Source organism: Bos javanicus, chromosome 8, assembly GCF_032452875.1.
Source record: "Bos javanicus breed banteng chromosome 8, ARS-OSU_banteng_1.0, whole genome shotgun sequence".
Taxonomy (NCBI): domain Eukaryota; kingdom Metazoa; phylum Chordata; class Mammalia; order Artiodactyla; family Bovidae; genus Bos; species Bos javanicus.
The window spans coordinates 1,787,467-1,802,587 of NC_083875.1; the positions used below are offsets into that span (position 1 = coordinate 1,787,467).

The following is a 15,121-nucleotide window of genomic DNA, read 5'->3' on the forward strand; positions in this document are numbered from 1 at the left end:
CAATCCTGTCATCCTGAGCAGCCTGGCCTCAGGCCCAGGACCTCGGGACTCTCCTGTTTCAGGTGTATTTCCTCTATGACCCTTGATTACAAAACATGATGTGGAGTTTTTTAGTCAATTCCCAGTGAAATACTCCTGACTCAGTACAAGTTCCCTGACAGCAGGGCCGCGGGCAATGGTTGTTCCCCACCCTTCCTGATGTGCAGTTACAGTGGCACAGCTGGCCCTCAACAAATATTTACCGGCTGAATGTCATTAAATTAGGTTCAGTGTAGCTTCATGTAACATACTTTTTAATATCCTAAATTCATTTAAACAACAGTTCTATAGATAGGAACTTTCTACCAAGCAGAAGGCTTCATTAACTCAAACCTCATTATTTACCGTGAGGAATAACAGAATTTTCCATCAGGAAGTGTCTCTCCAGAGACTTTTGATGGTTCGTATTTGAGTCTTAGGAAAATGTTTTCTTCAGAAAGTCGACATGTGGTTGTTGCTTGGTTTATCTCCCTTGGTTGTTGTGGTTTTTGTTTGTTTGTTTTATCCCACCAGGGAAGACAGAGCTCCCATCTTCTGGGCTGTGAATGTAGATTTTAGAATAAACCGAGAAGGTTTACACTGATGAGAAATCTGCAAGTCTAATTGGAGCCAGTGTTCTGTTGCCATCTGCAATGACAGTGATCTTCATTGGATTGGCTGCCAGCCAGCCTGAGGACTGAGACTGACATCTGACAGCATGTCAGTTCATTCAGCCACTTATTCAAAATCAGGGCCTTTGAGAAATGATTTAACACAATTAAGTTGGACCATTTATTAAGAGCCCAGTGGCCAAAACCCGGGGTTTTCTCAGCACTGACCCATCATAGGTCATCACGGTCATCCCAGAGCAAGCGTCCTCAGTGCCCAGAATGGGGACTATATTTAAATAAAGTGAACAGTGCATATCAACACACCCCAAGTGCTCGCCTCCGACTATCCTAGAACAGGTTTCTCAGCCTCGGTGACGTTTGGGGCCAGACAGCTTCCTTCTGCGAAGGCTGTGCCGTGCCCTGCAGGGTGGCGTGTGCATCCCTGGTTTCTATACACTGGCAGCGAGTAGCACCTGCTCCCCCATCGTGACGATCGGAAGCACGTCCAGACACTGCAAAAATCCCCTGGGGAGCAAAACTGCCCTCCCCTGAGAAGGGTGAGGGACTCGTGTCATGTTAAAGGAGTTTCAGTTCTGATTGCATTCTAAAAAGTAATTGAGAATTCAGACGTAATCACCAAGCTATTGGAATACACACCTGGCTTTCAGCACCGCTTCACCGGGTGACCTCAAATTGTTTAACCTCTCCACCTCAACCTGCTCACCTGTTGAGTGGGGATCATAACAGCACATACACCAGGGAGCCGTTTGAGGACCTGGCGTTAATATGCAGAACACAGAACTCTGTGTGCCAGGTGTCACGTAAGCATCACATAACCAAGAGGATTAATAACATCACTTGTGTTTATATTAAACAGCACAAATTTCCTAGCAAAAAAATACTGAAAACAGTGTAGTAGAGTCTTCTCACATGCGACTTAAAGCAAATAATTTAAAACCAGCACCTGTATTGGGAGAAACTTACAATGTCACATGTGAAGAGTAAGCTAAAATCTTAAGGATTAGAAGGGACTTTGGCAAATACAGGCAGAGACCTCTAAAATGCCGGCTGTGTAACACGTAACTGTCACATGAGAAGGAACTGTGGATAGGCTGGAAATCATGGGAAAGGACAAAGCTTCTGTGTTCAGGGCTCAGAAAACCACTTGCTCGGAGCCATACCTCGTGACGGGGGCCACGTAATTGCCAGGAAAAACCCCAATCTTGCTGGTGTGCATGGACGTCCCCTTGAACCAGCCATCCTGGCAGCGCTCGAACACAAGAAACATCTCTCCCTTCCTCAGCTCCAGCTCGTCCTCTTTCCGGGGAGTGTAAGGATAAATGGCAACATACCTAGAAGAGGAAAAAACATCTGACTTCAAGGTGAGGAACAGACATACCACACGATGCACAGAACTCTTCTCTGGCATGAAGCCTTGAATGTTTTGTACAAAAGTAAACAGAAAGTAGAATCCTTTAATCTGTGGGCAGCCTCAATCACTGTCCACTGAACGGCAGCCATCCACTCTGAAAAGGCAGAAGCCGCGTGACTCAGAACCTCCCACCTGGCCCTCCCGGTACAAAGGTGATGACCCCGCCAAACGGTACTTGTGGGTGTGGAGGAATTGATGCCACCCCCCAGTGTGCACACCTGCAGCAGGGCATCAGATGCCTACTGGGAAATTGGGCCTGCAGATAGCCCTCCTGAGACCTAGGAAGCAGCCTTGTCGAGGACATGTGGTCCAAAATCCCGCTGGGAAGCTTGGCACATAGCCTCCCCGTGCACACTGAACCAGCAACGGGCAGCACCTGCATCCGTGGGCTCAGTTGGGGTAGACACTAAACTTGCGAGTCAGAGGCAAAGCAAGTCCAGATCACAGACAGAGCCCAACAGCCCATCTGCGCAGGTGACAGCCACCGACACAGGGAGAGCGGCGGCAACATGAACAGGCCCCAAGTGTTTCCTGGATCAGTGTGCACGGAGGGCCACCACCCGCAGGCTGCACTGGGCCATGGGCAGAATGGATGGAGCAACCCGACTCTGGACACTCACTGCTGGCACCACTGCACCTCCTCTAGGTCTGACCTGTGCGGGGCCCTCCCTGTCCCCTCACACCCTTACTTGGGGATGAAGGTGGGGACAAAGCCCGGGTAGCACTCGCAGAGGAAGGCCAAGAAGGCTCAGCCTTACAGCATGAGTTTCCTAATCACAAACACAGTTGGCACCAGTCTGGCACCAGCTCCCCTCAGAAAAACCAGTTCGCTGCCTCTCTATTTGGGTTCGGTCCAGGGGCAGAAAGGACCCCTGCACTTACACGCTGGGGCGGGGCTGTGGCCGCGGGTGTGTGGTCTGGTCAGTGGGTCCAGCTGTGGGCCTGGGGCCCATCCCAGCGGCAGCAGCTACAGCAGTGCCCGTGGGGGTGGCCGCCTGGAGAGGGGGCGGGGGGAGAGGAGGATTCAGAGTCTGGAGAGAGAAAGAAAAAGAAGGAACAGATGACTTATTAACATCTCTTCCAGTAAGTGGGAGGGAAAAAGAATCAGAAACCCATTTAAAAAAAAGACATCGGTGGAATCTACAGAGTAGCACCTGCACACTATACCCAAGCCTCCTTTTAAAAGACTCCTCTCTATTCTCCTTCAAGGTCTTAGAGCCCCAGAAACCCTTCTAGCAAACAGGTAAGTAATCACAACTGGGAGGAGGGAAAGAAAAAAAATGACAAGATTGCATGCAATTTCAAGATTAATGGCACTTCTAAGCACAAACTAGGATCAGGATCCAAATGCCTTCTAAGGGGCAGCTCTGACAGCACAGGGCTTGCTGGGGCTGAATTTGCGACTGTTTCTGCAACCCGAAACGTCAACAAAGTAGCAGACAGTCCAGCTGCACTGTACACCATGCCCACAGAAGGAAATCTCGGATGTCACGCCCAAGAAGAAAATCTCCTTGGACATCTGGGCTTCTAAAACCACAAACAGCAGTGAGCCACAATCGTGGGGACATGCTTGCTGCTTTTGTTTACCCCTTTCTTGTTAGCTCTGCCGGCTTTTTAAGCTCAGGACTATCAAGGCTGGTAATCTTTAACAAGTATACCACAAGCAGCTGCCGGTCCCTCTACGGGCTCTGCCCACAGGACTCCACGCCTTCTCAGAATCAATGGAGCGCCTGCTACTTTCTAATCTACACAGCCCAGATCATTCTTTAGGGTCTGGATACTGAGCAAACAGGCACACACAGACTTGCCTGAACCCCTACCTCGCCCAGCTGCCCCAAATCTCTGAACCACTCGGTGTAAAACTTTATCAAAGGAGAAATAGAGGCTGAAGACTGCAACTTGGGCAGGGCACGTGGTGTCTCCATGTCAGAATAACGGAAGAAAAACCCCATGGTTTCTGAACACGGAGAACACCAACAGGTTTCTGTTGTCTGGAAAAACAATCTGACACTTCATCAGCAGTTACTTCATCTGCCTATTAAGTCACACGGTTCCAGAAACACCGCAGGGGAGAAGAACCCCACATTTCTAGATGCGCACTGCAACTGTTGCGCACATTATGTTCCATTTTCCCACAATGGAGTCTGTCCCGCGGCCGAGGCAGGACAGACACGCTGACAGTGCTCCCAGGGCAGGCAAGGCCAGGCGGACAGTCACACAACAGGCTGCGCTGTGACTCCAGGAGGGCACACACGGGGCCTGGAGCCCTCATGACCCTTAATCAGGAAAAGGCCGAGCACCTGAGCTGTTCATCTCAGGACAAAGTGGGAGGAACAAAGTTAACCCCGGTAGGAGACTTAGCGCATGTGACCCAGGTGGGCCTGGCTGGGCCACCGCACACAGCAGCACGGGAGCGGCCTGAGGTCACCACTGAGCTGTCTCCTCTGTGTCTCTCCAGGCCCCACCTTATAGCTGTGTGGCCGCAGAGGCGCAGGTGACAAGTGGACAAAAGGAACTCAGGCCACCCAACCCTGGAAGGACTCAGAGTCAAGGGCCCACTCGGCTCTGAGGAGAATTCCACTGGCAAACGGAAGAGAGGGAACCTGCACCTTCATGTCAGGACAGCCTGTACTCACTGGCTCTAGACAGAAGAAGGCAGGAAAAGAGAAGGAAATTATAGGCCCGATAAAAACATAGGCCACATTACATTAACAAAATGTAAGAAAAGGTCACGGGAGTCAGACCATAAAGAAAGCTGAGCGCAGAAGAACTGATGTTTTCCAGCTGTGGTGCTGAAGAAGACTCTTGAGAGTCCCTTTGACTGCAAGGATTTCAAACCAGACAATCCTAAAGGGAATCAACCCTGAATATTCACTGGAAGGACTGATGCTGAAGCTCCAATACTTTGGCCACCAGATGTGAGGAGCTGACTCACTGGAAAAGACCCTGATAGTGGGAAAGACTGAAGGCAGGAGAAGGTGACAGACAACGAGATGGTTGGATGACATCATCAACTCAATGGACGTGAATTTGAGCAAACCGCGGGAGATGGTGAAGGACAGGGAAGCCTGGCATGCTGCAGTGCATGGGGTCACAAAGAGCTGGACACGACTGAGTGACTGAACTGAAGAAAAGGTCATCTCCTATGGTTAGTAAGTACAGAAAGGAAATGTTTGGTGTGTATGAATTTTACAAAGCGTAAGTTAGACTCACTTGACACCTGGCATACCCCAGCACTGGGCTGCGAATCTTTGGGAGAACACACATGTGTGTGTGTGTGTGTGTGTGTGTGCATGTGCTGGAGGCTAAGCACACAGAGCAGACATCCCAACTGGATTCCCTGACGTGGCTGTCCCGTGAGGCTGGTCAGATGCCAGGGCCCGGGCATGTCCAGGGCTGGGCCGGCCAGCAGGCCCCACGGGTGCTGGTGAACAGTCCACACTGAAAGACCCCGGGGACAAAGATGCCCGGGAGGAACCTGCTGTGAGCTGTCCCACGGGAACCGCAGCCTCCCCCTCGCCGGGGCCTTCTGCAGCTCCTGTTTCCACTGAGTCCTGTGGAAGGGCTGAGGCTCAGGAGGCTGTGGCCGGGCTTCCGGGATCCGACGCAGGGGACTGGCTGTGGCTCCATGGTTGCTGAGATGAGGTTCTGCTTGTGCTTCTGCAGATCCAGACCCTCTGCTACTGGCACTGGTGTTTGGAGACCACGAGGATGCTCCCTAAAATCATGGCTCGGGGGTCAGCCAATGGGGGACGGTCAGGTCCACCACATCCAGACTGTGTTCCCGACCCACTCATCTTGGGACAAGGAGGCAGCCGGGGGCTGGTGTCAGAAACGCTGTGCAGACTCCAGTCCCTGCTCAGCCCCTGCAGGCCGCCCTCAGTTTCCCTGCAAGAACAAAAGCATCCTGTCCAGGTGGTTGTATCCAGGCTACCGCCAGGCCATGAGACAGTGAGCAAGAGTTCAAGGCTGTGCTGTGGGCCCCTCCTGGCTGGTGCCCCCTCCCCCCTCCCCTTCCTGCGACCAGCCCCAACAGGCCACATCGGCCAGGGGACAGTGAGGGAGAATCCAAGGCCATGCTGTGGGCCCCTCCTCACTGGTGCCCCCTGCCCTCTCCCCTTCTAGCGACCAGTGCTGAGATGCCCAGGTGCTGAGCTCCACGAGGTCTTAACTATTGGCCGCTGACCAGGAAAGTGCTCTGCTTGGAGCTTGGGGTTCTGGCTGTAAAGGATCTGTCCTCTCTTTATTTAATTAACTTTTTTATTGGAGAGTAGTTCATTTACGATGTTGTGTCAGTTTCTTCCCCACAGCAGTGATTCAGCCTTACACAGACACATACCCACTCTCTTCCAGGCTACATTAAGGGTCCATTTTCTTCCCAACTGCCCTTTATGTGTGCACCCCCCTCTCTTCTGGGATAGAAAGTGACCGCCAGTGTAAGACTCTGGGCATTTCTGGGTCCTCTGAGCAAAGACCATTAAACACCCTCCAATTCCATCCTTCCTAAATATCCGATTCCAATGAATCCACTTTCAACCTCTGTAAACACTCTGCTTGTGCTGTGAACTCAGCTGCTCGGCCAATAGAGGGATGGTGGCTGGTCATCCCCTTGGGGAGTGCTGTCACTAATTCCTGCAGCATTAACCCCTGCACACAGCAGTGTGTGAGCAACTGAGTATCTTGCCTTTTTTAAACGATGAGTAGGAGGTAGAAAAATGGAAGCACTGATACTAGTGATTAAAAAAAACACAGGCATCAGGATTCAGTAAAGTTAAGAAGATGGGAAGTGAGCTTTTGTCTCATCTGGATATCCAGTAGAATTAAGCCAGTCAGTCGTAGGCACAGCTACGAAAAAAAGAAAAAAAATGAAAGTACTTAAAATGCTAGAAACAGATGCTTGGAAGATGGTGTCTGAAGGGGAGGTGTAATTAAGGATCTGGTAATTAGGAAGATTAATTAATTCTCTCTGGGAATGGACCTCCTCTCACAGCTGTTGATACATGGCTGCAGCTCTGACACACAAGGAGAGGGTGCACGTGTGCTCCCGACTTGCAGAAACGATGCACGTGGCCATGTGCTGTCCACCGAGCTCTCAGCAACATGGCTCTGGCGCCCAGGAGTGGAGGCTCGGGGGCAGGCTCCGGTGGTTAGGATCCACGCGGCTGTGGAGCCACACGCCACCTCACCGTCCCCGTGCTTGGTGCCCAGCTCTGCCCACAGGACGCGCAGATGCTCAACATGGTCTTCGGCAATGAGAAAACCTCCTGTGCTTCCACCGCCCTCAGGACAGTCATACAGATCAGCAGACCCTGGTCCCCGAGATGCCGAGCCCCTCTCTGTGGTCACTGTGAAGTTGGTCCACATCCTGCCAATTCCAAAGGCGCCACTTCTGCCTCTCCAACTGCCAAGCGTGACGGTCCCGCCCCTACATGCAGGGCCCTGCCCTGACCCTCTGGACCCTCCAACTGCCAAGCGTGACAGTCCCGCCCCTACATGCAGGGCCCTGCCCTGACCCTCTGGACCCTCCACCACGGGCGACAGTGGCCAAGTACATCTTGGCTGTTCTGAGAAGCTGACATCATTTACTTTGAGGTACACACACACACAGACACGGTTTAATTGTGCTTACACATGTTTAGAATGCAATCTGACTCCAAGTTCGCCACAAGCTGCGTGCGGCCTTCGCTGCCCCGGCTACCCTGTGACATCTTGTGACTAAAACCTCCTGGCTGGCCCCGGGGGTCACCCTCCCTTGTTTCACAAGTTCCACTGCTGGTGTGCAGAGGACACAGGAGCAAGATCTGCACTCTCCTCCCCACAGAACCAGGCAGAAGAAAACCCGCCCTGCTGTGAATATAGTGGATGTGTGAATTACATGGAATACCAATGTTGTTTCCAGTATTAGATATTTAACATTTTAACTATCACATGTGAGACAATTAGGCCAACACACTCACAATTTCATTCTGCATAAGAGATCAAACAGTTTTACCTTGTGAAACAGTGCTGGAAACATTGCTCGCTCCCTGGTCCAAGCCATGGCCTCAGCACCTAAAACCCACACCAGGGAAAGGGTGGCTTCCTTCCCATCATGCCACCTGTTCTTGCTGTGACTGCACCCTAGGTCCTGGGAAGATCTCACACTTTACACAGGACACTCGCCAGGTTGATGGACGATTCAGAGGGCACCTGTTACAGAGATTTTCCCACTTAAACCTAACACATTGAATCCAGCACTCCTGCTTGCCGACTCTGGGCTCTGAGAGCCAGGCGTCTCCTGGGACAACAGGCCGTGGGTCTACTTATAATTAGTTTTCCATTAAGCGGAAGTGGCAGAGACACAACGTTAATAAACCCTCGTGCTGAACATTCAGGCTCTCTGATATGATCCCGAGATGAAGTGGCTGAGTGTGAATTAATTTTGTGGGTTCGTGCTCTCTTGTGATTGGTGCCCAGGGTGCCCTAGCATGCGCCCAGCTAAGAGCAACTGGCCATTCCCTCATCGTAAAATAATCAGCCCACAAGGGCTGAAGCACAACCAGCTCTACATCTTTTCCACTAATTAATTTTTCTACAATCAGAAAAATCAGCCATTTTCCCTTAACAAATAAAGTTAGAATTTTGCCACACGAAAAGGTCACTTGGAAATGGAAATTCCAACAGCGTGTGAATGCACTGGGGTGGGTGGGAAGGAAGGAAGGATGGACAGACAGCGTCTTCTCTGGGGATGAGAGGGAAGGAAGACTGGGAAACTTGATTCTGGGTGAAACACCCAGGGCCAACGGAACCTCAGGGAAACCACCTTTCCGTAAGTTACCTGACTCCCCCCTTCTCCCCAGAGGAATCAACGCAACTTCTCCCACCCTACACAGTTGTTGTATCAAGGAAGCTGTAATTGCTCCAGAAACATTAACAAAAAACGGCTTGAATGCTAATCGGAACTTACTAACTTCTATTTACATACAGGAACATGCTTACTTAACTCTACAGAAAGCTTTCAAAGGTCTACACTAGGCTCTAGTGTACTGGTATCTACTGCTGCTAAGTCGCTTCAGTTGTGTCCGACTCTGTGCGACCCCATGGACGGCAGCCCACCAGGCTCCCCCGTCCCTGGGATTCTCCAGGCAAGAACACTGGAGTGGGTTGCCATTTCCTTCTCCAATGCATGAAAGTGAAAAGTGACAGGGAAGTCGCTAGATACTAATCCTGCATTTATTTATTGCCCACCTTATTTCAAAGTCAGCTTTCAACTATTCATAAAATGTATCAAGACATGATAAATAAAAGAAAAATGAGGCAAAAGGAAATGAGGAAAATACGAGTAGATGGAGCCAACAACAAGCTGTGAGGTCCCGGCCTGGGGTGGATGCAAGTCTGGCCTTCAGTCTTCCACCTTCACAACATATACAAAGTCCACAACCTGAACACAAACCACCCCTGGGAAGCCTCGCCACCCTGTGCAGAGAACAGAGAGGACCCTAACAATGAGCCAGACCCCAGGCTCTGAGCAAAGCGGTAGGCACGTCACAGCTGCCACTGCACTGACAGAGGGTGATGGGCAGCTGCCACAGTCCCCCCACCAGGCCCCAGGCAGTGCCACCTCCCCAGGGCAGACAGGATGCCTTTTATCTTACAGGAGGGGACAGAGAGGCCCAAGGAGGCTGAGTGACCTCTTGGCTGCATCATTCACGCACAACTGGGCTGGTTCCCTGCCCCAGGCCTGACCCCGCTGCTGGCCACAGCTTCCCCGGGCAACACAGCCAGCAGACACTCTGTGAGGCAGGCAGAGGGTGGGTCCCCTTGGGAGAGGGGAGTCAGGACCCCACTGCTGGCCACAGCTTCCCCAGGGGCATCACAGCCAGCAAAGACTCTGTGAGGCAGGCGGAGGGTGGGTCCCCTTGGGAGAGGGGAGTCAGTGATCTCCTCTCTCCTCATCCCCCTCGCACTGGAAGAAAGAGTCTGAACATGTAACAGGGTTGTGTCCTGGACAAGACAGGCTCATTCCCCTCAGTTCACCTGCAAGCTCAGGAGGCGCAATCCTTTAGAGCCTTGCTTTCTGCTTCCCAGGGTCGCATGCCTTGTCTCTTTCAGTTTTCTCCCCTCGGGGTTCCTCTTTGCATCAGCCTCCCAGGACTGCCCTGCTCCTTCTATCTGTTCCTCCGTCAGGGTGTCCCCCCAAGTCAGACTGTGTCTGCAGGCTGCGGGGTTGTGGGCAGAATTACTCATCTGAGAGCTCCCAGGCACTCCGGCCACACAGACCAACAGGAGACCAGGGACCCAGAGTGGAATTGAGATCAGAGCCAAGAAGAATCCCTGCTCTGGGGACCAAGGCACCACCCGGCCTGGGGAGTCCAGCCTCCTCAGTCCCTGGATAAACCAGCCCGACCAGAAACCTGACAGAAGCAAAGGGTAATAAGCGTGCAGAGAATCAGGCTGAACTTTAATGAACACTGAAAGAGCTTCACAGGGCTCCTTCTGTTGCCTCAGGCCACCCACCTCCACTGCTAAAATAAAGTGCCAGCTGCAGGCCAGAGCCTATGTAATTTTTTGCTAAAATTAACAGAGACAGAGGTGAAAGACAGACCTCCACCACCTTCAGTAAGTGTCAGCAGGGTGGAGGGGCCAGGCCAGCAGGCAGGGGTGGGGGAGTGGAGGGGAGGGCTATACTCACTGCCAGGGCAGCTGGGTAAGGGGCCTCCGCCGGGAACGTGAATGAGGGGCCGGTGGTCACGGGGCTGCTGGGGGGTGGGGTCACAATCAAGCCAGTGGTACTTATGTGAACCTGCCAAGGAAACAGCAGTGAATACAAGGAAGACACCTGACAAAACAGACGAGACCAGCTAACCTTGGGAAGCCAAGTCACAGTCAAACACACAAAGCCTGCAGTGTCTGTTGCGGGGGCAAGGCAGAGTCCTGTTCGGGTTATTGAGCCCAAAGGTGTGGCGGGCATCATGTGTGTCAGACGCCAAGGAGTCACTTGATAAACACTGGTCTCGACATCTCGTGTGTAGGATCCCATGGCCACTGCTTCACATGGCTGTGGCCTGGACCTGTCTGGCGCAGGACGAGCCAGCCCATCAGCACCTCCCCAAGGATCCAGTTCAGGGGGGCTCTCTGGATGCTCACCTGTCCGCCAGCACACTGAATCTACATACACGCTTAAGGCACATGGTGCGTCTTCAGGATCACGTCTCAGGACCTGCACCTTCCCGTGGGGACCCGTAATTAAAATGCAGCTGCCCAGATGTGCTGGCGGATTGCAGGCAACTGTTTACAAAACCCTTCAGGGAACAATGCCAAACCAAACTACCTGTGTTCAAAGGTGTCTTATCCAGAACACTACCTGAGATGAATTCATTAGGAAAAAACAGAGTTATTCAGGTCCCTTCGTGCCTGTGTTCGGCCACGGGATCGATTTTCCTCCTGCTGCACCCCAGCATGACTGCAGACATCTGGAGGAGGGCCGTCCTTCCGCTATTAAAGGTGAAAGGAAGGTAACCGCCTGCAACCTTGCTCTCCAGCAAACAGTGTAACACCAAAACTGCTGGGCTTTGTGTAACAAGAACTTAATCCTAAACCTAGTTTCCTCAGTCCCAACAATTAGGAAGAAGATGCTCAAGACAAAGACAGGCTCTGAATGAGTTCCCAGGGGACCTGAAGGAACATTCAATTCCCCGGGACAAGGTGCTGCCAAGGTGGGGAAGCCAGCACATGGCTGATCTTTACAGGTAAATCTGTGCTGCTGGAATTCACACCCCCGTAAAGCGTCAGGGCGGCCCGTACCTGAGAGGGCGCACTGCAGGAGAGCCCGGCCAGCTCGCCGATGCGCGCCGCGGCCGCGGGGTTGCTGGAGCTGATGAGGACCGGGGGGCTGATCTCCATGGAGTGGCGCTGCTGGGCGGCCTGCGATGCCTTGCTGGCCATGCTCAGCGAGGTGAACGAGTGCCGCTTCTTGGTGTTCTTCTTGCCGTCCGGCTGTTTGGTGGTCGTGCTGCTCGGGGTGGTGGCCAGGGCGCCCTCCCCAGCCGCGACTCCTGGCCCGGGGGGCTGGTCCCACTCGATCAGCTGCTTGGCTGCCGAGTTAAACTGCAAAGCGACGAGAGAGATGAGGTCACACGACAGGGACTCTTGACACGCCTGTGTCTGAAGCTGAGAGTCAGTCCTTCAAAGTCTGCATCTGCGAGTACACGCTTTTCCCATGTGCAGCATCTTGTCTCAATATGGGGACTGCACTGTTCCTACATCACAAACACATGCTAAGCCAAGAACAAGCGATTCCAACCTAACACCAACAAGGCTGAGAACATATCCCCCCTCAAGAATCTTCAGAGTATCTAATTGCTTTTTTCACTTAATGACAGCTTATTGTATCTAGTTCTGGGTTGTATACATAAACATGCCTTCCATGATTGGCTGTCTTTTTAAGTTTATTTCTTATTGAAGGATAATTGTTTTACAGAATTTTGTTGTTTTCTGTCAAACCTCAACATGAATCAGCCATAGATATGGTAACAAAGATGTATTTCAGCCTCCAGAGGAAACACAGAGAACGGTGAGCAGCAGGCTACGTGGTCAGCCTGATGGTCTTGGCTCAGCCGGGCTGCTTCCGGGCGGTGACTGTGGCTGTGAGCATGACCACACTTCCAGGGGAATTTACTTCCCGCCTCTCTGCCCTGTGCAGGGGCCTCCCAGAAACATCAGTGGAAACTCCTGATTACCATCGTTCTGTTACATGCCCATTACTTTCCTGAGCTTACATTTTGAATTATAACAGGCTACGACCTGAAACCCAAGTCCTGTTGACTGGTAAACTGGCCTGTTTGAAAAGCTGCCTGAGTGCAAAGCCAGGGCAAAGCTGCCCAGAGGGCTGGGAACGCCAGCAAGAGAGGAAAAACACAGGCAGCCTGGGCTCCCTGAGGGCAGAAACAATACTTCCAGAAAGCTTCCATGACAGCCAGCTGCACCCAGACAGTGCAGTAATGGGAATCACTGAGTGCAGTGTAATCTCGTAACCAACGTGCAGATGACAAGTAAACTCCTTAGACGTGAAAGCTGCTCAGTCGTGTCCAACTCTTTGCCACTCCATGGACTGTAGCCCGCCAGGCTCCTCTGTCCATGGGATTTTCCAGGCAAGAATACTGGAGTTGGCTGCCATTCCCTTCTCCAGGGGAGCTTCCCAAACCAGGGACTGAACCATGGTCTCCCGCATTGCAGGCAGATTCTTTACCATCTGAGCCACCAGGGAAGCCCAACTACTCAGAGGGAACCTGGAAATCCTGAGGACAGTGGATACTGTCCCATTCCAGCACTCTGCAGACACCTCTTTTCATCCTCCTTCCAAATACACTGTCACATCTTAACAGGCTAAGGCTGTCTCCCACCTACGGTTGAGGATGTCCTCCTGGAAGGACAGGAATCCTGTTGGTGATGTTCAAGGACTCACTCTTGCTCTGGCAGCAGCAGCGTGGGAGGCGTGGTGTCCGAGCCCCAAAACCCTTGCTCCCTGGGGACTCAGTCAGAACCTGGTCTGACAGTTTTTCTAGCACGAGCTCATCCCTCATTCAAGGCAAGGGTTCTTTCCACGTGGTACCTTTCAAGACTTGTGGGGAGTAGTGCCCGATAATGCCCAAATGCTGGGGGGGTGGGGTGGGATGGATCACGATGCCACTGTGCTGAGGATGGGGGCTGGGCTGCTAGGAAGGGGCAGCCGTATTCCAGCACCATCATAGCATGTGGCCAAGAGACCCAGGATTCACAATGTTGCCCTCTACTGCCATACTACCCCAAAAACACCCGATCTCATCAGAATTCATGCTGCTGCTTCGGTCTAGCCACCTCATTTTTGGAGTGCTTCCAAAAGAATCAAGTACCCAAGGAAGCAAAGCCACTGTTTCCACAGCAGGCATGGCCCAGGCCTGGGCATGGAGCAGAGGCTTCTTATTTCTGCCCAGGCTGGGGATGAGGGTCTGAGATCCCATCAGACAGACCAACTCCTCCATCCTTCTTACCCCAAACCCATCACCCAGTGAGACGGAAGACCCGCTCTGCAATGCTAGAGCTCAGGGGTCCGAGCACACCTCCTTCCATGGTGAGCTAATCAGACAGGAAAGCAAGGACCCGATGACTTTCCATGGAACGTCATGGAATTCTGTTTCTTCAAGTACACACACACACACACACACAAAGGGTTTTGTTGTGCTTACACACTGTTGGAATGCAATCTGATTTCAAGTTGGCCACAGGCTGTATGTGGCCTTTACTGACCTGGCTGCCCTGTGACATCTTAGGAACTAAAACCTCTCAGCCAGCCCCAGGGGTCAGCGATCTCCCAGAGGAAGTCTGTCTGAACTTCTGTGCAGCTTTTTCTGCACATCCTTCTCTGACCACAACCCATGTTCGTGAACACACTCCCCACCCTCAGGACACCTGTTCTGTGCCCTAGAACACCATCCTCCAGCCCTGGGTGTGGACCAGCTGCCAAGGGTGGACATGAGGGGCAACGCGGCACCCTGGAGTGGACAGCAGGGACACACGGGATTGGTCGATCTGAAAACCAGTAATATCCCCTTTGGGGAAACTCTGAAACAGAGAAAGAATTAGTCTTACAAGAGGCATAAATAAACATGGGGGAAAATACTGACATAATAACAGCAGTAATAACAAGGCAATTTAAGAAATATGAAGATACTTTGTGTGTGTGTGGTTGGCCTCTTTCTCAAAGAGAATACCGTCTTTTTAAAAGACAGGACTTCACTTTTTCTAAACGAGAACAAAAAAATCTAATGAGAACAAAGCTGAACAGTCACCGTTTTCCATAAAGCTTTACAGGGGACTTGGTCTCTAGATTCTGAGCATCAGAGCATGGACACAGCAGGTCTGCATAGAGGAACCTCGTCTAATTCATAACCTAGTGTTTGCTCCTCAACGGGATGGGTTTTCAATAAAAGGCAAGTAAAGACTGTAAATATAGATTATGCAAGTAACACGTGTTGGTTATTTTAAACAGGAAATGGTGTCAATTATCAGGAGTGAGAGGTGACAGGCCTCGGCCAGCTTCTGC

At 51.9% G+C, this 15,121-nt stretch overlaps 1 protein-coding gene across 6 annotated transcripts in view; it reads right to left on the reverse strand.

Annotated features, from left to right (window-relative positions):
- SH3RF1 (SH3 domain containing ring finger 1) overlaps positions 1–15,121 on the reverse strand; it is a 155,548-nt gene that overhangs the window by 17,486 nt on the left and 122,941 nt on the right. For 5 of the 6 annotated variants that reach the window (XM_061424907.1, XM_061424906.1, XM_061424909.1 and 2 more), the window contains exons 5-8: positions 11,845–12,147; positions 10,733–10,843; positions 2,944–3,092; positions 1,811–1,981 (exon numbers count right to left, since the gene is read on the reverse strand). In XM_061424907.1, coding sequence (XP_061280891.1) covers positions 1,811–1,981; positions 2,944–3,092; positions 10,733–10,843; positions 11,845–12,147 — 734 coding nt within the window. The remainder of the gene's footprint in view (positions 1–1,810; positions 1,982–2,943; positions 3,093–10,732; positions 10,844–11,844; positions 12,148–15,121) is intronic. The other variant, XM_061424908.1, reaches the window with a different exon arrangement.